Source organism: Ictalurus furcatus, chromosome 16 (assembly GCF_023375685.1).
Source record: "Ictalurus furcatus strain D&B chromosome 16, Billie_1.0, whole genome shotgun sequence".
Lineage (NCBI taxonomy): Eukaryota > Metazoa > Chordata > Actinopteri > Siluriformes > Ictaluridae > Ictalurus > Ictalurus furcatus.
In genome coordinates this window covers 24,062,686-24,087,446 of record NC_071270.1, presented here as the reverse complement: position 1 = coordinate 24,087,446, position 24,761 = coordinate 24,062,686, and the positions used below count along the sequence as shown (strand labels likewise).

The window sequence follows — 24,761 nt, the reverse complement described above, 5'->3', positions numbered from 1 at the left end:
TGCTCCGTTCGACTTGTCTCTCCTCCTGACTCCACCCAGCCGCTGGTCCGAGTCCTCAGTACACTCCTGCATTTACACCTGCTTGGTCAAGCGTAGGTGTACGTGTGTGTGTGTGTGTGTGTTGAATTGTGGGAGCTGCAGTTCACCTCCACCGCGCTGTCCCTGTGTGTCCTGGTGGCTTGGGCTTAAGCGAGGTTTCTTCAGGAGCTTGCATGGGACGTCGGTGACTTGGGTACGTGTCTGAGCTCTGTGTGGATTTCGCCTTGTATAATCCGTTTCGTGGTCGAACTTGAGTAATATGGCGATGGTTACGGAAGAACTTGAGTCTTCTGACTCGTACAGGTTGTGTTTAACTTGATCAGATTCTGTTAAAGTCTTTCATCAAACATTAACAGACTGGATATTTCTCTTGCCTTTATATATAGTGGGTAAAATAGTATCATGTTCTGACCGTACAGATGTTTCCAGGTGCTAGTTTAGTTCCAGGATCAATGTGGTTTTTAGGAATATAGGTATATATCTAGTGTGTGGGTGTGTGGAAGGGGGGAAGGGGTGTGTTTTGGTGGTGGGGTCTTCTAGACTGCCAATGTCACACATAACTGAAAGTCAGTGACCTGTTACGAGTTGCTGTGACACACGGGCAGTGTTTAATGGCTTTTGGATTGCTAATGACGCTAGACATTAACTTTCTTAACCTTTTCTGTCCTTTTAAAATAAAATAATAATAATTTAAAAAAAAAAAACATGACCCAAAGTGTCACTTCCTGGTTATTCTCATCAATCTGCCTCTAGACAAATACGTCTATGTGGCCAAGATCATTCCTTATAAAGCCACGGAGCTTAACGAGTAGAACGCTTTGTTCCGTTTCTTTTCCGTCTCTACGGACAGTTTCGTACGGCTGAAGGAGATCAGATAAAAGAACGTTACCGAAGGTGTGTGTGCGTGTGTAGGTGTAAGAGAAAGAGACAGGCCTCAGGTCTAATGTTCAGGGTTTATGGCTTACGTGTTATCGCTTCTTCTGTAATTTGCACCGATCTCAAAGGGCTCGGTGAGGAAGATCAGAATTCTGCGATCGGACACGAAGCATCGAGAGACTGTAAGAGGGGTGAGGTTTTATAATCTCGTTTATAAATTAATAATACACCAGACACTGCGAGTGAAAAGTTTGCTCAAACTTAAAGAAATAGGCTGCGGTTAAATATTCGAAAATTAGATCGTCGATGTAAGAAATAAACAAGACTTTAAGAAAAATAAATAAAACATCTATATTATCGTATTCGAAAAATCTAGTACTGGAGAAATCCGATCTAAATCACTTTAATTAAGCACGTGTAGCACACGACGTGTGTTTTGTCTTACAGTTCCTCCCGACAGTCTAATATAAACACTAGGATAAATATGTGCAGTATATACACGTTCCACTTTATAGTAAGTATTGTAATCTACAATATTCTAATCTAAGCACAGAACGCGTTATGTACGAGCGGTAGCGTGCACAAACTTCAGCATTGAAATGATGTTCCACAGATGGTAGTGTTGCAGGGCTTTAAATAAAATTCATTCTAACTAACCAACCGCGATCCTCGGAAACCTTTCAATTGGGGAAATTTTCCCAAGAAAAGAGAATATATTAGAATTTAGCTCGCTAAATAACCTGCTTGCTAATCGGCTAATTGGCAGTTCGTATAAGCCCGTAAGATATCGCAGGCTCACTCGCAAATCTACGCCGGATTATATTCTGCTCAGAAGGGGTCGATTTATTTATTTATTTATCTATCTATTTATTTATTTATTTATTTTGTCTACAATAGCAGCTCTGATAACAGTGCGTCTGCAAATCACACTCGTGTAATCGAAGTTTTCGGTAAGGACACGTTTATTTAACGTTTTAGGGAAGGAGTCTCCAGTGTCAGAACTTTGTAAGAGCTAAAGCTGTAAGTTTTTAGGTTTTCCACCACTGAAAAGAAAAAAAAAAAGTCTCAAGAACAAAAGAATAAAGGGGGGGGGGGAGACTGGTGAGATAACGGGTGTTTATAGTTACTGTAATGTAAGTGATAACAGGAACTTCCAGTGCGTTCAATGGAACTATAAACTGATAAAAAATACAAAAATTAAGGATGACATGCTGTAGTTTTTATTGATTTTTTTTTTTTTTTTTTTAAGTAATCTTGGCAAAGTACTGTTGTATAAGAGGAATACAACACTTTGGTATGTGCACTGCAAAAAAACAAGGAAGAAACACTTGAATCTAGTTAAAACATTGTAAAACCAAGCCAAAAAACCAAATAATCTGCCAATGGGGTAAGTAAAACTGACTTGGTAAGAATTCATAATAATGGCTTAAATATCTAGTCAATAAAGAAATGCTTTAGGATCTTAAAACTAGACAAACAGGCCACAATTTAAGCAAGCTGTGCTTATTACAAGCATTGAAAACTCAAATATTCACGATAGACTGACTTAAAGTGAGAATTTTCATCTCTCGATTGAGATTCATTTAAGAATTGATCCCTTGATCTAAAGATATTAATGATGAGCAAAACAAAGAAAAAGCCTGTAATAAGACACAATTTCGTCAAACCGCATATTTTAAAAAAAAATAAGCGACTTTGCTTTAAATGAAGTCGCCGACGTTGTTGTTTTTAGACTTTTTTTTTTATTAATTAAAACAGGGAAAAACTCTGCAACTGTGTGGGGGATTGTAGAAGGCGGTGGATGCAAGCGCAGATTTAAAAATATATATATATATATATATATATATACATAATAAAGTGCAAAACAATAACCATAAAAGTAACAATGGACCGAAGGCACAAACGTGTGGACCGTGAGAGCGGCTGTAGGCCACGTGACGACACGTGAACACGACGACAACAAAAGCTGGACAATTAGGTGCTGAAAAACTAGAACTTCTATAGGTGTGCTTATTAGGGGTAACGCAGAACAGGTCAGAGTGATCAGTGGGACATGTGACATGCTGAGGCTGATGGGTAATATAATTCAGTGTGGATTTCGGCATAATCGTGACACACTGCTGCTTGGTTGAAAAATTTAAATGGTCTCAGAGTCTTAAAATAAGGGGAACCTTGTTCCTCCGCTGGGATTTTATTCAAACCGTCGCAGAAGCTTGTTTCTGGTTAAATCTTGCTCGATATTATCTGGAATATCTTATTAAGACAAAGTTGGATAGGATTTCTCAAAACGAGATTACTTTTCTAATGCGAAACATGCTTGATAAGGTTATTTTTCCTTTTGCGCTTTTTTTTTCTTTTTTTTTTTTTACTTTATTGAAATTCCTCTTTTGCAGTGTGCTGTTACTGGGAAAAACAACTACTCCACCACTGATTATTTCCCTATATCAGCATCACACAGTGTTGTATACCTTTAACAGACCTCTAGCTATACAGTGTATTACCAATAAATCTGTGGTTTATATTATTATTATAGAATATAATCTTAATATTGCGTATTTAAACTAGTGCACGGCCATTTTGAATGTTAAAACGTAACTTTTCAGTGCGTTATGGGACTCGCTCGGGACCCAGACTACACTTTCTGAAGACCTGAAAATGATAGACGACGTGTTAGAAAGGATTTTATGTGTTCTAGCTAGATATACCAGCAGTGCATGTTGGCTCATATATCGGATTGGATTGGATTGGAAAGATCGGAATTGGATTTGGAAAAGAAATTCCTTTTTGGAATTGGAAATAGTCACAAATAAACAGACTTGACTGTTGATTTGATTTGATTATATTTATGCTTTATGATTTATTTATTTACTGTTTATGGTGTTTGTTGTGGTGTTTCTGGTGTTTGTTGTGTTGTTTGTGGTGCTGTTTATGGTGTTTGTTGTGTTGTTTATGGTGTTTGTTGTGGTGTTTATAGTGTTTGTTGTGGTGTTTATAGTGTTTGTGGTGTTTGTTGTGTTGTTTATGGTGTTGTGTTGTTTATGGTGTTTGTTGTGGTGTTTATGGTGTTTCTGGTGTTTGTTGTGTTGTTTATGGTGTTTGTGGTGTTGTTTATGGGGTTGGGGTTAGGGTGTTGTAGTGTTTATGGTGTATGTTGTGTTTCTGGTGTTGTTTATGGTGTTTCTGGTGTTTGTTGTGTTGTTTATGGTGTTTGTGGTGTTGTTTATGGGGTTGGGGTTAGGGTGTTGTAGTGTTTATGGTGTATGTTGTGTTTCTGGTGTTGTTTATGGTGTTTGTGGTGGTGTTTATGGTATTTGTTGTGGTGTTTATAGTGTTTGTGGTGTTTGTTGTGTTGTTTATGGTGTTTGTTGTGTTGTTTATGGTGTTTGTTGTGGTGTTTATGGTGTTTGTGGTGTTTGTTGTGTTGTTTATGGTGTTTGTGGTGTTGTTTATGGGGTTAGGGTTAGGGTGTTGTAGTGTTTATGGTGTATGTTGTGTTTCTGGTGTTGTTTATGGTGTTTGTGGTGGTGTTTATGGTATCTGTTGTGGTGTTTATAGTGTTTGTGGTGTTCTTTATGGTGTCTGTGGAAAAAAAAAACCGTCATGGAGGCTTTTCTGGAACGAGTGCAAGAGAGAGCTCGAGTCGGTAGAAGAACGTTTGCCTGGTTTTGATCCAAACTGCGTTATACAGTTATAATAATGGATGCCTTTGGGTTTGATAATAGTGTTAATTGTAGCTTCTACTTTGTTTTGAGCATTAAATCTTGGGGGAACAAATATGACAAACTGAGTCAAGCAGGATAACGAGAAAGAGAGAGAACGACAGATGGAACGGGAACCAGAGAGAGAGAGAAAGAGAGGGAACGACAGAGGCAGCGGGAACGAGAGAGAAGTGGGAACGACAGAGAGAGGGAGAGAGAGAATGACAGAGAACGAGTGAGAGAGAGAATGACAGAAGGAGCGGGAACGAGTGAGAGAGGGAATGAGGGAGAGAGAGGGAACGAGAGAGAGAGAACAAGAGAGAGAGAACAACAGAGAAAGAGAGAGAATGACAGAGGGAGCAGGAACGAGCGAGAGAGGGAATGACAGAGAGAGGGTTCGATAGAGAGGACGACAGAGATAGAGAGAGAGGGAGAGTGAGAACAAAAGAGAGAGAACAAGAGAGAGAGAACAAGAGAGAGAGAGAGAGAACGACAGAGAGAAAGAGAGAGAATGACAGAGGGAGCGGGAACGAGCGAGAGAGGGAATGACAGAGAGGGATCGATAGAGAGAACGACAGAGATAGGGAGAGAGAGAACGACAGAGATAGGGAGAGAGAGAGTGAGAGAGGGAATGACAGAGAGAGAGAACGACAGAGATAGGGAGAGAGAGAGAGTGAGAGAGGGAATGACAGAGAGAGGAATCGATAGAGAGAACGACAGAGATAGGGAGAGAGAGAGAATGAAAGAGAGAGAACAAGAGAGAGAGAACGACAGAGGGAGTTGGGATGTGTGAGAGAGAGAACGCTAGAGAGAGAACGACAGGGAGAGGGAGAGAACGAGAGAGAACACATCACCATCTCATTAATAGACCTGCTCTGATAAGAGACACGGTTATAAAATGTCCTCTTTTTCTGGTTTATTATTAACCACATGGAGAGTGGAAACACAGTAATAATGTTCTGATCGCGATCACGCCTGAGCGGATTAACATTTTATTTTTAAGGCACAGCAGAACACTGGGACGATCCATTTCTCTTGTCGTTCTTGTGCACTTGTGGAGGATCTGGTGAAGGAAGACTCGCCTGGAGACGCTGTGAACTCGATGTGGTTGTGTTTGGCCGTGCACTTTAACTTCACAATAATATCCCTTCTATATGGAGTGCTCTCAGGGGGCCTTGCACCTCTGGGGTTGGGGGTTTAAATCCCACCTCTGCCCTACTGTATGTCCAAATTGTCCATATTGTGTGAATGGGTGTGTGATTGCGCCCTGAGATGTGTTGGCACCCCGTCCAGGGGGGCCCTCACCCTGTGTTCCGAGTTCCCTGGGGTAGGCTCCAAGCTCCCTGTGTACTATAAACAGTACATCATTTGGATGGAAGGAGTGTTCTCGCTAACAGCATGCACTAATAATAATAATAATAATAATAATAATAATAATAATAATGATGATATTATTATTATTTTTATTATCATCATTATTATTATTATTATTATTATTATTAATAATAATAAAAAAAATTAGCTTGAGTTACAGAGAAAGACAGACTCTCATCCTGAAGACTTTCCCATGTTGGAAATCTTACAGAAAGTTACAGATTTATTGATCGTTCCAATGTCCTGGCACTGGAGACTCCTTCCAAAATGCCCTGTTACAGAAAACATCCACATTTTTTACATTTTTAAATCAGTCTCAGTGTCCACCGCACCACTCGGGCATTCAAGCTGATCCTATAAAACGGAGAAAGTATTAGAACGAGCGCGTTAATATAAAGCGATCATTCGCAGCTGCGCTACGGTCAGAGCTGCTGTTCTGGAAAAATGAATGGACACCTTCTGACCAATCAGAAATCGAGATTTCAACAGCATTTTTGGTCTCTAAGAGGGCTTTGATAGTCCTGAAGTTTGGTCCTACAACCTTCAGACCAAATGGTCACTGGTGCCGAACCTTAACCACTGTAACTCTCCATTTTCGTTTGTTTGTTCGTTTGTTTGTTTGTTTGTTTGTTTATTTATTTATTTATTCTCCTCTTCTGTTCAGCATGCTGCCGGATGCGTAGGAAGAAAGATGGGCTCTGTGCTGTCACTGTGTGGTGTGAAGAGTAAGAAACAAAACGTACAGGGTATGTCGTCGACATCATCATCATCATCATCATCATCGGGCTCATTTATATGATCTGTGAGAGTTTGAGTCGAACTGCACGCTTTAGCTGGAACAAACTTCCCTCTTAGACTAAACGAATAAAAATTCATATTTAATGGACGGTTTAAAATATACAGTATGTATCCAAAAATGTGAATTAAGCTGCCAATGATAAAACAATTCACATATAATCGGTTCAAAAGAGACGATCGCACAATCAATTCATTAATTCACTGAATGATTGGTTAAATAGACAAATAAATTCTTTAAATAATTAGTAAGTGTGGATTTAGAAATCGTAAATTACCACTCTTCATAAATGATGGCTGTTCTGGTGCAGGGTATTATGGGTTTTTATCATTGTTTGTCCGTAACCAATGACAACAAACCAAATAAGTTCCATGTTTAGAGAAATGTTTGGCGACGAATATTCACCGTATTTCTCCATGTACATCTGCATTATAGCTCATTTGAATAGTTCTGCAATTAGCTTCGGGAAAAGTCTTTATTTCTGTCATTTCTCCTGATTTATTTATTTATTTATTTATTTATATTGATGGTGTTTTCTTGGGACACAGTGGAGAGGCACTTACGAGCAAACGACAGAGAATTTAATCTCTCCTTCGGATATGCTGTAAGTAAAGGTCACCACAGAGAAGTCATGATGTCTACATGGTGTTTGTGTGTGTGTGTGTGTACAGTACTGTATGTAAATGTGTTGTTGTGTCTCTGCAGAACAACGCCATCAAAACCTCTAAATACAACATCTTCACCTTCTTGCCGCTCAACCTGTTCGAGCAGTTCCAGCGTCTGGCCAACGCCTACTTCGTCTTCCTGCTCATCCTACAGGTGAAATATACACTCGCCATACACTGCAGGACGTGAGTGTGAGAGTGTGTGTGAGTGGGTGAGAGTGTGTGAGGGTGTGTGAGGGTGTGTGAGAGTGTGTGAGAGTGTGTGAGAGTGTGAGAGAGTGTGAGAGAGTATGTGAGTGTGTTTGAGAGTGTGTGTGAGAGAGAGAGACTCGTCCTGATCTCAGGGTTCATCAGTTTATCTCTCTGTTGAAGGATGAGTACGTGCTAAGATTTACAGCAGTGATACAGAATCAACAAAACTGATATAACTGACATTTTTGTACATTAACTCTTAATGTTTTGATTAGTTTAAATTAATATTTTATAATAATTTACAATAACATTTTAATTAAGATTTGTGTTTCAGTGTTGTTTACAGTGTTTCTAGTGTTTGTGGTGTTGTGTTTATAATGTTTGTGGTGTTTTTACGGTCTGGCGTTTGTAGTGTTTTTGCTATTAGTGGTGTTTGTTGTGTTGTTTATGGTGTTTGTGGTGTTCGTATTTTTGTGGTGTTTGTTGTGTTGTTTATGGTGTTTGTGGTGTTGTTTCTGGTGTTTGTGGTGCTGTTTCTGGTGTTTGTTGTGTTGTTTATGGTGTTTGTGGTGCTGTTTGTGGTGTTTGTTGTGTTTATGGTGTTTGTTGCGGTGTTTATGGTGTTTGTGGTGTTCCTTATGGGGTTAGGGTTAGGGTGTTGTAGTGTTTATGGTGTTTGTTGTGTTTCTGGTGTTTCTGGTGTTGTTTATGGTGTTTGTGGTGGTGTTTATGGTATTTGTTGTGTTTATGGTGTTTGTTGTGGTGTTTGTGGTGGTGTTTATGGTGTTTGTGGTGTTTGTTGTGTTTATGGTGTGTGTTGTGGTGTTTATGGTGTTTGTGGTGTTGTTTGTGGTGTTTTTTGTGGTGTTTGTTGTGTTTATGGTGTTGTGGTGTTTATGGTGTTTGTGGTGTTTTTTGTGGTGTTTGTGGTGTTTATGGTGTTTGTGGTGTTGTTTATGGTGTTTGTGTTGTTTGTTGTGTTTATGGTGTTGTGGTGTTTATGGTGTTTGTGGTGTTTTTTGTGGTGTTTGTTGTGTTTATGGTGTTGTGGTGTTTGTGGTGTTTTTTGTGGTGTTTGTGGTGTTTATGGTGTTTGTGGTGTTGTTTATGGTGTTTGTGTTGTTTGTTGTGTTTATGGTGTTGTGGTGTTTATGGTGTTTGTGGTGTTTTGTGTGTTGTTTATGGTGTTTGTGGTGTTTATGGTGTTATGGTGTTTGTTGTGTTTATGGTGTGTGTTGTGGTGTTTGTGGTGTTTGTTGTGTTTATGGTGTGTGTTGTGTTGTTTGTTGTGTTGTTTATGGTGTTTGTGGTGTTGTTTATGGTGTTTATGGTGTTTGCGATGTTGTTTATGGTGTTTGTTGTGTTGCAGTTGATCCCGGCGATCTCGTCTCTGTCATGGTTCACTACAGTGGTGCCGCTGCTCCTGGTGCTTTGCATCACACTGGCCAAAGACGGTTCAGACGACATCGTAAGCGCTGTTCACGTTACTCTACTGTCTCTCCTGTCCTGTATCAGATCAGTCTGAGCTGAGAGCCGTGATCCAACTCACCTCAGACATCAGACTAAACAAATTCTTTCAATAATTCAATCACTTTGTTAAAGCTCCCCACAGCTGGAACTGATTTCTGTGTGTGTACAAAATATGATGTTCCAGTTTCTACATGTACTTACATTACATTTCTTTCATTTCAATATAAAATTTTCATTTGGGTTAAACTTCACCCTGACCAATCAGAAGTCACATCCATCGCACACAGCTTTTCTCAAAACTATGCTTACAAGCTTGAGTGGCCTAGTGAGCAAAAGCTAACCTAGCAAGTAAAAACTTATATCATGGACTAGCATGTAAAGCTAGCACGCTAAGTGAAAACTAACCTAGCAAATAAAACAAAAAATAACCTAGCATGAAAAAAATGAACTTATCAAGTGAAAACTAACCTGGCAAATGAAAACTAGCAAATAAAAGATCACCTAGTGGATGAAAGCTGACATAAAAAAGTAACCTAGCATTTTAAAACTAGTAAGTGAAAGAAAACATAGCAAGTGAACTGCATGGGTAAAAGAATGCTCATTTGATAGCAGTTCCTGCGACTTTACAGTGTCCATTAGCAATGAGTAAAGACGCTGTAATGACTAGCGTCTTTACGATTGTACCACAGGTCCACTCGCTTTCACTAACCGTTAACAGAAATTTCATCATCAGAATTTATTCCTCACACACACCCTCAAAAAAAACTGTCCCGTTTTTCTCTGTGTGCAGAACAGACACAGAAATGACAGACAGGTGAACAATCGCAAGGTCGACGTCCTCATCGATGGACAGTGAGTTTCTGCTGTCGCACCTCCATACACGTCCATACACATCCATACACATCCATACACCCCCATACACGTCCATACACGTCCATACACCCCCATACACCCCCATACACCCCCATACACCTCCATACACCTCCATACACGTCCATACACCTCCATACACCTCCATACACGTCCATACACGTCCATACACGTCCATACACATCCATACACCTCCATACACGTCCATACACGTCCATACACCTCCATACACCTCCATACACGTCCATACACCTCCATACACCTCCATACATGTCCATACACATCCATACACCCCCATACACCTCCATACACGTCCATACACGTCCATACACCCCCATACACCCCCATACACGTCCATACACCTCCATACACGTCCATACACCTCCATACACCTCCATACACGTCCATACACGTCCATACACGTCCATACACCTCCATACACGTCCATACACCCCTATACACCTCCATACACCTCCATACACGTCCATACACCTCCATACATGTCCATACACATCCATAATTATAATAATAAGTATATATACATATATATATATATACACACACACACACACACACACACACACACATATATATATATATATATATATATATATATATATATATATATATATATATATATATATATATATATATATATTACTTTATTGTTTACACATGGGACTTGCTTTTCCTACTGAGGAGTTAACTTATTATTATTATTATTTCCTCCAACAGACTGAGGACTGAAAAATGGATGAATGTTCAAGTGGGCGACATCATTAAGCTGGAGAACAACCAGTTTGTCACTGTGAATATACTCACACTTGTACAGTCTTTTTCACACGTTTTCATTTTGGAGCCACACACTGCCTTCATTATCTCCTCATTCATATCTCCTCCTCCGTATTCCTCATTATTCCCTCTCTCCTCTGTCCCATCCAGGCCGATCTGCTCTTACTGTCCAGCAGCGAGCCTCTGAACCTCATCTACATCGAGACGGCTGAACTGGACGGGTAGGAAAAGGTTCACGACACGTAAAAACTACACGTAAAAACCTTCAGTATCCTCTCATTCTCTCTCTCTCTCTCTCTCTCTCTCTCTTAGTGAGACCAATCTGAAGGTGAAACAGGCTCTGACAGTCACAGGAGATATGGGAGATAACATTGACATTCTGGCAGCTTTTAATGGTGAGTCCTACTTACTTTTCAAATCTATTCCACTACAGACGTGACGTAACTTTAATAATAACAAGGCAATCTAAGGACACACAGTTCTTATAACTTTAAAATGAAATGAAATGAAAATCCGATCACCTTTAAGTGGCATCACTCGGGTCTTTACGCATGAGCGCAGTGAGGATTAGTCAGGCCTTTCGAATTTATTACTGCAAAACATATGATGCTCTTTATTCATTTAAAGCTGGAATGTTTGCTGCAAAACACTGGCGTCAAAATTAATGGCACCCCATGCTATTAATATTTTGTATATTGCTGAATGGGATCTTTTTAAAACAACATATTTTCCAATGTAAAAAAAGCTATTTTTCCTGAGAGACACTCGTTTTAAAATTATTTGTGCTCCGTACCATTAATATAATCTATTCGTGGAGGTTATATTTTGAAAAAATATCATTTCAAACATAAAACAGGCATTTTCACCCCTGTAGAGCACTCATTTCAAAACTATTGGCACCCCTACAATTAATATATTCCATATAGAGTATTTTCCCTGCAAAAGAAAATTATTGGCATCCCAACAATTAATATTTGGCAGAAACTAGTACTTAGTGGAATTCATAAAGCCTTCAGTGTGTGTGTGTGTGTGTGTGTGTGTGTGTGTGTGTGTATGTGTTAACTCTGTTCTGGGTGTGTTTGTTCAGGTGAGGTGCGCTGCGAGGCTCCCAACAACCGTTTGGATAAGTTTACAGGAACGTTGACTGTGCGAGGGGAAACGTTCTCTCTGGATAACGAGAGGATTCTGCTCCGAGGCTGCACCCTGCGCAACACAGACTGGTGTTTCGGCCTTGTGCTGTTCGGAGGTACACAGCTGAGCCAACCTCATCTATCTAAGTTACCTCACATCAATTCCATTAGGTTACGTCACCCAAATACTAACGAATACAACTGTCTGGATTATTATTTTTGGCTGTAACAAATAACAACATACAAAATAATGGAATCATTATAGGATTATAATTTATAGGATCAATATAATGTCTATATTTATTACACTGAAGACAAAGAACTAGCCAATATCAACACTATGGTCTAGTGCAGTGGTTTTCAAAGTGGGGGCCGCCAGGGGGCGCCCGGGGGCCTCAACAATTTGGTGTGAAAAATAAATACATGATTTGTTAACGGGGCATGTTTTAAAGGGACCGTCTCAAATATAAGGCATTTTGAAAGAATGACATTTCCCGTATGTTTAAGACTGACGATTCCTGTCAACAAATGACCACTTATCATTTCAGTTTCATGTAACTTCTAAATGTTCTTCAGCTTACAGTCTAGTACCCGGTAACCGCTAAGAATTGTTCAGTAGCTATGTAAGTAACTGACTCGATTCTCATTATTTCGTAACTGATAAAGAAGGTGTGTCGTTATGATAGTAAGGAATGTACCTATTGAATTTAAAAGGTTAAAACTTTATATAATGAACTGAAGTTGTGTTTTTTGCCGTGTAAACCTCAACAGGAAATCACAGATGAACGCTTTCCTGTAGATGTACTCGCACTTTTGAGCGGTTTGTTATGGTGTTTTCTGAACCCCACCAGGTCCTGACACCAAGCTGATGCAGAACTCTGGGAAATCGGTATTCAAGCGTACGAGCATCGATCACCTGATGAACGTCCTGGTTCTGTTTGTGAGTGATTTTAGAAACTGCGTTCGGTCTGAAAATAAACAAATGCTTCTGTAGATGCACGTGTTAAAAGTTTCTGGGGGGATAAAAAAAGTTTACTTCTGTCCTCCAGATTTTCGGCCTCTTGGGGTTTATGTGCACCGCTCTGGCTATCGGGAACTCGATTTGGGAGCATCAGGAGGGCACTTCGTTTATAGCCTTCCTCCCTCGGCAGGACGGCGCTGACGCCAACTTGTCCAGTTTCCTGTCCTTCTGGTCCTACGTCATCATCCTTAACACAGTGGTGCCCATTTCACTCTATGTAAGGTCAGTCTGCACATCTGATACTCGTATTATCCTGATACTCCAGGATGTTTACTTTTAATCAGATGGGGGGTCTGCATTTTTGTAATGATGGATATTCTGTAAGTCATTCGGTAAGTGATACTATTTTGGTTCTATTATTCCCTTTGATTTCTCCATATACAGCGTGGAGATCCTGCGACTTGGAAACAGCTACTACATTGACTGGGACAGGAAGATGTACCATGCTAAGAGCGATACTCCCGCCCAGGCCAGAACCACAACGCTAAATGAAGAGCTGGGCCAAATCAAATACATCTTCTCCGACAAGACCGGCACCTTAACCCAGAACATCATGACCTTCAATCGGTGCTCCATCAATGGGAAGTCGTACGGTGAGACCATAAGATTATTCTGATTCTCATATATATATATATATATAAATATATTTTTTAAGTTATATGAAAATATGTAGGGTATTTTTGGTTTTCCTTTCTATTCATAAAAAGTAAGGAATATTTTCCTTACTTTCCTTTTAATTCTGCTCCGTGATGGAAACCAACCAATGGATTGTAACTTTTGTTTGGCTGTTAATTTCAGCAGGGTTGGTCATATACAGCATGACCGACAGTGTATAGCGAGCGTTAGCTTTAGCATCTATAGTCTAGATACCCTGCTGAAAAAAATAATAGAAACCATCACAGAAATTCCAATGGATTCCACTACAAATACCATTATAAAGCAACGGCTAACCATTAAAACTATTACCATTACAGTTATTAGTCCTTAATGGTATACACTAGACATAATATGTCATATAGAAAGCAACAAATTACCAGTAGAGAATTACAGGGACCATTACAGTTTCCATTAAAACCAATACAATTCCCATTAAAACCATTAGAAATCCTATAAGGGTTTCTATTGTTTTTTTTTCAATAGGGTAAACTGGTTGTTTTTTGTGTTGTTGTTGTTTTTTTCTTCTCCAGGTGAAGTTGTGGATTTTGCTGGACAGAGGGTAGAGATCACTGAGGTCGGTAACAAATTAAATGAGATATCTGTAGTTGTGCTTACTGTATGTTCATATTGTGGTTGCGTCTGCTTCTCAAGTTCTCATCATTTGTGAGAATCGGCGCAAGACAAGACCACTACTTACCTTTCTCTCTCTCCTTCTATCTCTCATATGTAGAAAACTGAAAGCGTGGACTTTTCGTGGAACTCACTGGCTGACCCAAAGTTCTCTTTCTACGATCATGCCCTTGTGGAGGCGGTGAAGATGGGGGCTCCTCAGGTTCAGGCTTTCTTCAGACTACTTGCACTGTGCCACACTGTCATGCCTGAGGAGAAGACAGAAGGTAAGAGTGCGCTGTCTAGGACACTGAACTGTCTCTGGTATTGTACTTAATGCAGATTTAACTTGCTTAAATAATCAGGTACACCTCAAACTATGTACATCCTGAAGGCCTTAAATATGTTAATGTGTGTGTTTTAATGTCTTGCTACTAATAACAACTGATTTTCAAGATTTTGTACTGGAAATGAGGCTAACAACGTAGCTAACTAGCACATAGACATTATGTCCTTTCTGGAGATAATGCAAAGCCACAGCGACACAGTTTTCAAGTTAGAAACATCTCTAATATAATTTCTTCAGATGTGCTGGTGCATTTCTTAGAAAGGGTTTGCTTTATACGTAGCATTGACAGTTTTAGCTAGCTAAGTAGCACATAGTTATGTCTTTGCACAGACAAAATGGGAAATATAAAAACAGAAATACACTATAAACCAGACAAATATGTTAAGAATATCAATATTTACCTCAGATGTGTTGGTACATTTCTTAGAAAAAGCTTGGTTTCTTTTATAATTTATATATCCAATGTATAGCATTGACAGCTAACTGAATTTCCATGAATTCGGCCATATTGAGCAAATTTTGAATTCCAAATGACCATTAATGTGTGTGGGGGGGGGGGGGGGGGGACACAATACAAACAAATGCAACAAGACAGACGACATATTTGCTGTTTAGGTGGTTAAAGTTGAGAACATACTACAACACCAAAACATGGATGCCAAAAGGCTACATTCTGTTATATTACTGGAAATGCTTTAAACAGTTTGGCTAGTTAGCTAGCTAGCATGGTAACTAAGTGACACTAAACAAAACAAAGCCGTTAACGCTATCAGTGGTTCCCTCAGATGTTAGTAAATCACCACAGAAAAGCTTAGTTTGACTATAATTACAGTTAATTACACATAGCATCAACTTCTAACTGAACATTAAAGTGAACAGGAAGTAGTTTGTGAAGAGCACAGTCAGCCATGTACTTAGCATTTACAGCGAACAGAATGTCCATGGGTTCTGCTATATTGAGAAATGCTGTGCCGCAATGATCATTAATAACATTGCTAGGCAATGGCGCTACAGTATATGAATGCCAATTGAGCTAGCTTGCTAGCTAGCATGTTGTTGTTGTGTCTTTATACAGACAACGTAAAAGCATGATGACAGCATAAACAAGACAAATCCATCAAGAATATCAACATTTACCTCAGAGTTGCTAGGAAAAGGCTTACTTTGACTAAAATTACACCTAGCATTGACCACTAACTGAAAAGCGATGCGAACAGGAAGTAGTATGTGAAAGAAGATTGTGTGGTTTGTGAGTGATGTGTGTGATGAGGTGTACACGTCCTTCCTCTCCAGGTCAGCTGTTCTACCAGGCTCAGTCTCCTGATGAAGGAGCTCTGGTCACTGCGGCGAGGAACTTTGGCTACGTGTTTCGCACTCGCACCCCCGAGACCATCTCCGTGGTGGAGATGGGGATCCACACCACGTACGACCTGCTGGCCGTGCTGGACTTCAACAACGTCCGCAAGAGGATGTCTGTAATTGGTGAGGAATGGATTACTGCGTATTATTTATAGGTGTCAAAACCAAAAGGCTACGTAAACTCGCACAGTTTTTACATTAGAACAGTATTAGCGAAACATAACTGACACACGTACAAAAACTGACACTTAGCATTTGTCTTTATATTCAAAAGTGCTGACTCATGGGTGTCTAAAGAAAGGAAGAAAGTTCATAGAAAGAACACAACTGACACAGTTTTTCTTTTTACTAAACTTGCTAATCTGACACTATATCCAGTATGTTGTATATTTAATCATCTATTTTTCAAAGAATCGTCGTACATTCAACATCAAAAACTGTTTTAATTACGTGTGTGTGTGTGTAGTGCGGAGTCCAGACGGCAGGCTCACTCTGTACTGTAAGGGGGCAGACACAATCATCTATGAGAGGCTTCATCAGTCCTGCTCCAAACTAATGGAGGCCACCACCGAGCACCTCAATGTGAGTGAGAGAGTGAATGTGTGCGTAAAAATATGGACGAGGGGTGATGTTTCTAACATTGTTAAATATTACATTACATACTTATCCTTAAAAGCTGAAACTCAAAATATCACTCGTTGCATTGTATTCATTTTCTGAGTTGACTGTGTGTGTGTGTGTGTGTGTGTGTGTGTGTGTAGGAGTTTGCTGGTGAAGGTTTGCGCACTCTGGCTCTGGCCTATAAGGACTTGGATGAAGCTGAATTTGCCGTTTGGAGGCGGCGCCACCATGAGGCCAGCACTGCAATGGAGGACCGTGAGACTAAGCTAGATGCCATATATGAGGAGATCGAGAAGGATCTGATGGTAAATAAAAGCAGATGTCTTTCCTTATCATGATTTTGTGTTTATATAAAATGTAAGTTTTATAAGGCCACACATTCTTCACGAGGAGTGACAGGCACAGAGGCCACGCTTCTTTCAGTGGGACAGATGGGCACATAGGCCACACCTTTCTCAGTGCCAAAGACAGGCAAAGAGGCCACGCCTCTCTCAGTGGGACTGATGGGCACGTAGGCCACACCTACTTCACTTGGACTGACAGGGAGAACAGACCACGCCTCCATCACACTACAGTTATCAAAGTACTTTATAAAACCTTTGAGGCATTACTAGATTCATATCACAATTTTTTACAGTCCGTTACCACATTACAAAAAAATTATATGAGCATTCATAAAGATCATCACTTAATTGAAAGTGATAAATAAATAACATTTTGTAAAAAAAAACAAAAAAACAAAGTATCAAAATGATATTGATAAACTGTCATTAAATATTAATTTAAATATTTGTAAATATTTAATATTGATAAATCTAATATAATGTACTTGTATTTATATAATTACACTAAACTAACCGTGTGTGTGTGTGTGTGTGTGTGTGTGTGTGTGTGTGTAGTTGATCGGGGCGACTGCAGTGGAGGATAAACTGCAGGATGGAGTTCCTCAGACCATCGAGCAGCTCTCCAAAGCCGACATCAAGATCTGGGTGCTCACAGGAGACAAACAAGGTCACACTGCTACACTTACTGTTCACCAGTGCGGCACCTCCACCGCTTAAGTATTCCTGTACTGTGTACTGTCGTGTAATCAATCAGCCGAGACATGCTAGGTGTCCAAAATGCGCTTCAAACGAAGCTGAATCATTTTCGAGTCAGATTCAGACTCGGGTAGGAGGCGTGGCCTAAAGACAAAAGGTGAACTCGTACAACAATTGATTCACATAATAATATGGTTTGGATTTGATATTTGTATTAATTATATCGTTTTAAATAAACTTATTCGGTTCAAATAGAATTACGATGTCGAACAAATAGAAAACGATGTCCTTTGAGGTCATCGTGTCGTGATTTCGACAAGCTTTGTGCTTTGCACGATTGTACAAAATGCACTAATCCCTCCTGATGATGCTTATGGTCTGCGTTGTTGTGCAGAGACGGCGGAGAACATCGGCTACTCCTGCAACATGCTGCGTGAGGAGATGACCGAGGTGTTCGTCATCGCCGCCGACACGCCGGAGGAGGTTCGGAAGGAGCTCGTGTGAGTCTCGCTGCTTGATGTCGCATCTTTTCAATAATATCAACCGACAGTATTAAGTGAGGGATAAAACACTTCAGGATGTACTGTTACAGAAAAATAATGGTGTCATGTGGCCTGAGAAGTTCACGTTACCACCCCGAAGTTGATTTTTCCTATAAAAGGACGTCCCAATGTGTTTTATTCATCTCAACAATTCCGTTGAATTTTTATCCATTTATAGTTATGTTTAATGTCACGGAGCGTCCTTGAAACACGTTTAATAAAACACTACGTACGTGGGCTGCTACTTCTAATGGTGCTAGTGCTGATGCTTAAAGAATATTCACGAACTCGTTATGATAATCTCATGGAATGTTCAGGAACGCCAGGAAAAAGATGGCTCCGGGTGCCTCGGACGAGCCGCCCTACGTGAAGAGCGGGATTATGGGTAAAAAGGCTCCGGTGTTGCTGGATGAGAAGGTGGATGGAGAGTATGGACTTGTCATAAATGGACACAGTCTGGTGAGACACACACACACACACACACACACACACACACACACACACACACATATCCCCAAGTTTTTCATCATCATTAATGATGATCACAGGATTAGAAATAATTGAGTGATTATTCGGATTGTTGACGCGTGAGGAAAAGAGTGTCATGCCGAAGTTACAGGGCTGTAATGAATCTGAAAAGGAAGGTTTTTTTTTTTTCCCTCTAGCCATTTGAATGATGTTATTGAAAGCCTTGTCAATCATGGGAGGACAGGACTGGTTAGTACGAGGGTTGAGGAGTTCACGGTGCTTTTACTAGATAAAATGTTTCATTGTGATTTCGGTCATTTGTAACTTAATAAAAATGAATCTCATTTTATTACCGTCTTATCTTTTCATAAATGAACGAAACAGATTAACGCATACGTTGTGTCTCCCTGCAGGCGTACGGTCTGCAGAAGGACCTGCAGGTGGAGCTGTTGCGCACGGCGTGTATGTGTCAGGCGGTGATCTGCTGCAGGGTCACCCCGCTGCAGAAAGCTCAGGTGGTGGAACTCGTCAAGAAGCACAAGAAAGCTGTGACCCTCGCCATCGGAGACGGAGCCAACGACGTCAGCATGATCAAGGGTGGGTGGGGCCTGGTGTAGGGTCAGGACGAGAGAGGGAGGAGATTAAATAATAAAAAAATAAATAAATAAAAAGACAACAAATGTCACATGAATACATATTTAGTCTTTAATACGTTCTCTGTCTCTCCCTCTCTTTTTCCTCTCTCTCTCCTCCTGTGTAGCGGCTCATATCGGAGTGGGGATCAGTGGGCAGGAGGGCATGCAGGCAGTTCTATCCAGTGATTTCTCCTTTGCTCAGTTCCGGTACCTGCAGCGCCTCCTGCTGGTCCACGGCCGCTGGTCGTATCTACGCATGTGCAAGTTCCTGCGCTACTTCTTCTATAAGAACTTCAGCTTCACCTTCGTGCACTTCTGGTACGCCTTCTTCTGCGGCTTCTCTGCTCAGGTGAGTGGGAAACGGAGTGGGAGGGAGGGTGGGTGAGTGGGAAGGAGGGTGGGAGGGAGGGTGGGAGGGTGGGTGAGTGGGAAGGAGGGTGGGAGGGAGGGTGGGCGAGTGGGAAGGAGGGTGGGAGGGAGGGTGGGCGAGTGGGAAAGAGGGTGGGAGGGAGGGTGGGCGAGTGGGAAAGAGGGTGGGAGGGAGGGTGGGCGAGTGGGAAAGAGAGTGGGAGGAAGGGTGGGCGAGTGGGAAAGAGAGAGGGAGGGAGGGTGAAAAGGAGGGAGGGTGGGAGAGGAGCCCTTTGTCTGTCTGTCTGTCTGTCTGTCTGTCCACCATTCTGTCTTCATGTCTATCCAACCCTCTGTCTGTCTGTCTACCTGTCTATCCAGTCATCCGTCTGTCTGGCTTTCTGTCTAACCCTCTGTCTGTCTGACTTAATGAAAAATGTTGGATGGAAAATGTTCAAATGTTAGTACATCATATGCAGAGTGACTCTTGGTCACGTTGTTGTGTCTTCTTTTTGTCTTGTTGGAACAGACGGTGTACGATGAGTGGTTTATTACGCTTTATAACCTGGTGTACACGGCCTTACCCGTCATCGGCCTGAGCCTCTTCGATCAGGTGTGTCCTCCAGATGTCTCCTTTATTTAATAACTCTTCACATTTATTTTTGTGTGAGTTTATCATACTCTCCTGCTGTGTATCCTTGGTCATGGCCTCTTTGCAGTACAACCTGCAGTTTGCTCTTTTATATTATAAGTGTTATGATACATAACTGTATATATGTGTGTGTGTGTGTGTGTGTGTGTAACACTCAGGATGTTAACGACCGCTGGAGCCTCCAGTACCCGCAGCTGTATGCACCGGGCCAGCAGAACATGTACTTCAGTATAACGGCGTTTTTTAAGATCCTGCTGCACAGCTGCTACAGCTCGCTCGTGCTCTTCTTCCTGCCGTACGCCGCCATGCACGACACGGTGCGCGACGACGGCAAAGACATCGCCGACTACCAGTCGTTCGCTCTGCTCGCCCAGACCTGCCTGCTCTTCGCTGTCAACATTCATGTAGGTGGCTGTAATTAACTCTCAACACTCTCGATGCTTTCCTTTCTCTTTGTCCATTTCACATCACACGTGAAAGGAGTTCGAACTGGTGGTTTAGATCTTTCGCGGGAGCCCGTGTTCAGCGTTGAATTTATTTGTGCTGTCACACTCCACAGTAGTGGTGAAAGGCTTTTCCTTTTATACTTTTCCTCGTTTAAATAAGCTTTGGATCAGGTGATCACCTAATCAGTACTTCATTCAGGAGAATGAGGTGGGCCTGTATTGGACTCTGGAACGGAAAATCTGCCATACATGTAGAGATGCTGATTTAAGAACAATTTGCAGTGGGCTCTTCATTTTTTCCAGATATATATATTAGTAAATTCGTAACAGATTGTGTGTGTGTGTGTGGTTGTTAAAGCTGGGTTTGGACACGTACTACTGGACGGCGGTGAATCAGTTCTTCCTGTGGGGAAGTCTGTCTGTGTACTTTGCCGTCACATTCACCATGTACAGCAACGGCATGTTCCTCATCTTCACCTCCTCCTTCCCCTTCATCGGTGAGTCACCTCCTTCAACACTTCACACTCTGTGTGTGTGTGTGTGTGTGTGTGTGTGTGTGTGTGTTCACATTTTCATGATTGTGGACAAAGATTGCTATTTTTATAAGAACAAGGATTTAAACATGGTGTATAGGAAAAAATTTATTTAAATGATATATTGTATATTGAACTACCTAAGACTTAGTCAGTAATGGTGCGTGTGTGTGTGTGTGTGTGTGTGTGTGTGCGTGTGTGTGCTGTGTATCAGGCACTGCAAGGAATTCCCTGAACCAGCCCAGTGTTTGGCTCACCATCTTCCTCACCACCATCCTGTGTGCGTTGCCCGTGCTGGGGTTCCGATTCCTGCTCAACCAGCTCCGACCAACCATTAATGACAAGGTACACACACACACACACACACACACACACACACACACACACTCACAGTGGTGGTTCAGATTACTGCCATCAAAAATTCTGCTAAGTACTGCTATATTGTAGCCCAAAATCTGCTTGCCTCTGCCAGGAGGTTAAGACGCCCCTAGATGGAGCTTTCACCAATATAATGACCCCGAAATGACCTCCAAAGCAACACACAAATACGTCGAAGAACACGAATTTTTATGCAGAAGTTCATCTCACCATCTCTCTCTCTCCTCAGGTGCGTTACAAAATCAGGCAAGCCAAAGCCGTGCTTCCTCCTCCCACTCGCCGGTTCCCACGGCGACGCATCAGCACCCGTCGCTCCGGTTACGCCTTCTCACACGCTCGCGGTTATGGCGACCTCGTGACCTCTGGCCGTTTCCTGCGCCGACCCGTGAAGAGCCGCCTGGCGCTTTACCCTTTAACGGAGTCCCCCATAGCGGGGAGCTCTCCACAAACGTATCGCAACATCACGTCCTCCTAACACACCTCATTCGACACCAGGGGGCGCGCTTGCAAACTGTTTCGCTGCACGTTAAAAAGGAGTCGCTCCGAGGCATCGAGGGAAATTCACGAGGAGAAAGAAAGAAACACACAGACGTTTACAAGCAACAATCCGTAATATCTAACATTTCAGGAGTGTGTCCTTTAATATAAATAATGACACGCTACGGCGGTTTATTCCAAACAATACGTTTTCATATACTTTCATCTCTTCCGTTTATCTATACAGGGTTTGTTTTTTGTTTTTTTTCATCTCATGCTTTTTTTTTTTTAAATGTGTAACTGATTTCTAATAGATTGGACAAATTGTCAGAGTCTACACTGTTGGAGAGTAAAGAAAAGCAATTCAATGTTAAAATTGAAGATTTTTCAGGGGAAATGAGCAAACAACAACAACAAAAAAAACCACGTGTTGTGAGGTTGTGAATTCAAGCTGTGGAGAGCAATTTCACAACTCCTGAGTGGAGTGGTGCAGCAGAAAATTCTTTATTTGCTCTGGAGATCATGAGTTCGAAATCCCTAAAGATCCAACAGAGCCAAACTGACCGTGTTCTCTGGGTGATCATCAGCGATCATGGGTGTATGCGTATGTGGAAGAGCGTGGATAGAACTTTCCTCCAGTTGTACAGTTCAGTGCATGCTTAATCTGATCTGGTTTATTTTTTTCTCCTTCATTTCAGAGTATACAAGATATCAGTATGGCCCTGTCCTAAATATGCGCTTTTTTGGTTATGCATAGTGTGCTTGACCAGAGCATACACTACTAACTAAAATGCCAGTGCCATTAAATTTGTGATGGTATACCGTTCGTATTCGTCAGTGTGATTTTGAGAACATGGTTTAGTCACGCACTTTGGAAGAGAACCTCAGGCACGATTTGGGATTATCGTGAGAAGTGGAAGAAGACCTGCGATGGGGCCATTGTTTCAAATTCTTTCAAATTCTTTCCCACTGAAGCAACTCCATTGTAACTTTAAACATCTGCAAAGCCAATGTCGAATTTGTCTCTGATGTATTCAGAATGAAATGACGTTGATGTTTCTTCTCATCACGTAACATAAGCACTTGTAAATGTTTTGGAGTTGTTGTTGTTGTTGTTGTTGTTTTGTTTTTATTTTTAAATAAAATCAGATTTCATTGACGTTTTATGTCCGTTTTCAAGTGTTTCAAGTTGAATTCGATCTGATTGGAATAGAGTTTAGAAAACTTTTTTTTTTTTTAATAAACTTGATTTTTTTTTATTTACTTTTATGTATATTTACAGTGTAAATGATTTTTGTGTAAGTCGTCATTTTTAGATTAGGTATTTCGTCTGTATTTTTTAAAGTGCTCCAGTTTTAAAATATCGGTATTTTTAAAGAAAGAACTATCGGATGTGTATGGATATGGGCTGATACTCAAGGTGTCTTTACCGGTATCCGTATCAGCAGAAGAAAACCTAGCGATAACATGACATCACTACAGGAAGAAAAAAAAACTACAACCCATAAACCCTAAACGACCCGTCATCAACCGGCCAGTTTATAGTCTTTAATCTTGTCCTTGTTCCATTCACAGTTTCAAATTCCTATAATGTGGACTGATAAAAATTTTACGACATGCTGCAAGATATGTGGAGAATTATTTGATGGGTTGCTTCATGATAAGTTCTAGACTGTTGAGTAGAGAAACTATCTATTCGATGGTTGCGTTTATGAATACAATACTACCATGCTTCTATCCACTATACATTTCTCTGATGTTATTTCCGTCTGATTTACACTTCCTAACCCCATACTAACAACGTCACAATCCATATACTTCTTTTACTCTGTGCCCAGAATAGTCATTTTTGTGCTCCCACTTATAACCGAAGCCAAAATATAAGTGTGTTACTGGAACAGAGCTAAAAGAGTTTCCTGTCCCAAGTCCTGTGGCATCACGGCTGTATGAGTCAGCATTTAGTTCCCCCATGCTGAGAGCCGACGGAGCTCTGCCTTCCACACGAGTCTCGGCAAATCAGTGAGCTCGCTCAGAGACATCACTGATGCTGTTGCCATAGAACTATGGAGGGCGCAGAACCGCTGTGCTGAGACAGACGGATAGAGAGAGAGAGAGAGAGAGAGAGCGGGAGAGAGGGAGGGACAGGGTGGAGAAAAAGGAGACTGGAGAGAGAGAAACAGTAAGTGGGGGGACGTGAGACACCAAAGGAAGTCTGATGGAAACTAATCCCGAGCTCACTTTGTCTTTTATGGATTTCTTCTGGTAAGTGAACATTTCAGTATGATTTGAGTGAGTGTTCAGAGTTATGCGGTTGGATGTGTAAACGATGGGGACGTTTTTGGCGTTCGCCCCGGAGTCTGAGATTCTGTGGGTTGTTGACACTCAGTTTGTGGATGGAGCTTAATAGCTAGGTGAGTTTTGATGCAGTTGCCAATTTTACCGTGATGCAAACCTCACATTTTGTTTGAGATATATATAGATAGTAAAGCAAATGTGAACATGTCGTAGCATAAACATTAAATGTCTTTTTTTATTTCATGGGACGTCTTATAACATGATCTTTGTATACGAAATCGGACTTCCTATAATATCAAATGTCATATATCAAACGCCCTTGTCGTTTATTAGGTATTCCCGGAGATGCAGAATGATATGATGTAGATACAGGAGGTACTGCTTCGTTTTCTGTTCTCTCAGTTCTTACTCCTGACTGTTCCTTGAAAA

The 24,761-nt window shown here is 41.0% G+C and overlaps 1 protein-coding gene across 7 annotated transcripts; it reads left to right on the top strand.

The window, feature by feature from the left end:
* Nucleotides 1-43: 43 nt before the first annotated feature.
* Nucleotides 44-23,196, top strand: atp8b5b (ATPase phospholipid transporting 8B5b). Of its 7 annotated transcripts, XM_053645186.1 has the most exons (29): nucleotides 2,763-5,503; nucleotides 5,617-5,720; nucleotides 6,652-6,733; nucleotides 7,332-7,387; nucleotides 7,489-7,602; nucleotides 9,010-9,108; nucleotides 9,901-9,962; nucleotides 10,716-10,788; nucleotides 10,923-10,993; nucleotides 11,085-11,167; nucleotides 11,860-12,018; nucleotides 12,754-12,842; nucleotides 12,952-13,145; nucleotides 13,308-13,516; nucleotides 14,111-14,154; nucleotides 14,311-14,476; nucleotides 15,832-16,020; nucleotides 16,364-16,479; nucleotides 16,659-16,823; nucleotides 17,418-17,529; nucleotides 17,953-18,058; nucleotides 18,418-18,559; nucleotides 18,982-19,165; nucleotides 19,329-19,552; nucleotides 20,081-20,164; nucleotides 20,362-20,607; nucleotides 21,008-21,146; nucleotides 21,397-21,527; nucleotides 21,790-23,196. In XM_053645186.1, exons 3-29 carry the CDS (start codon nucleotides 6,679-6,681, stop codon nucleotides 22,033-22,035), a joined length of 3,558 nt encoding a protein of 1,185 aa, XP_053501161.1. In that variant the 5' UTR covers nucleotides 2,763-5,503; nucleotides 5,617-5,720; nucleotides 6,652-6,678; the 3' UTR covers nucleotides 22,036-23,196. The 7 variants fall into 7 exon arrangements, with proteins under 7 accessions (XP_053501156.1, XP_053501162.1, XP_053501158.1 ...); XM_053645181.1 differs by lacking the exons at nucleotides 2,763-5,503; nucleotides 5,617-5,720 and adding an exon at nucleotides 44-232; XM_053645187.1 differs by lacking the exons at nucleotides 2,763-5,503; nucleotides 5,617-5,720 and adding an exon at nucleotides 538-1,097.
* The last annotated feature ends 1,565 nt before the right edge of the window (nucleotides 23,197-24,761 follow it).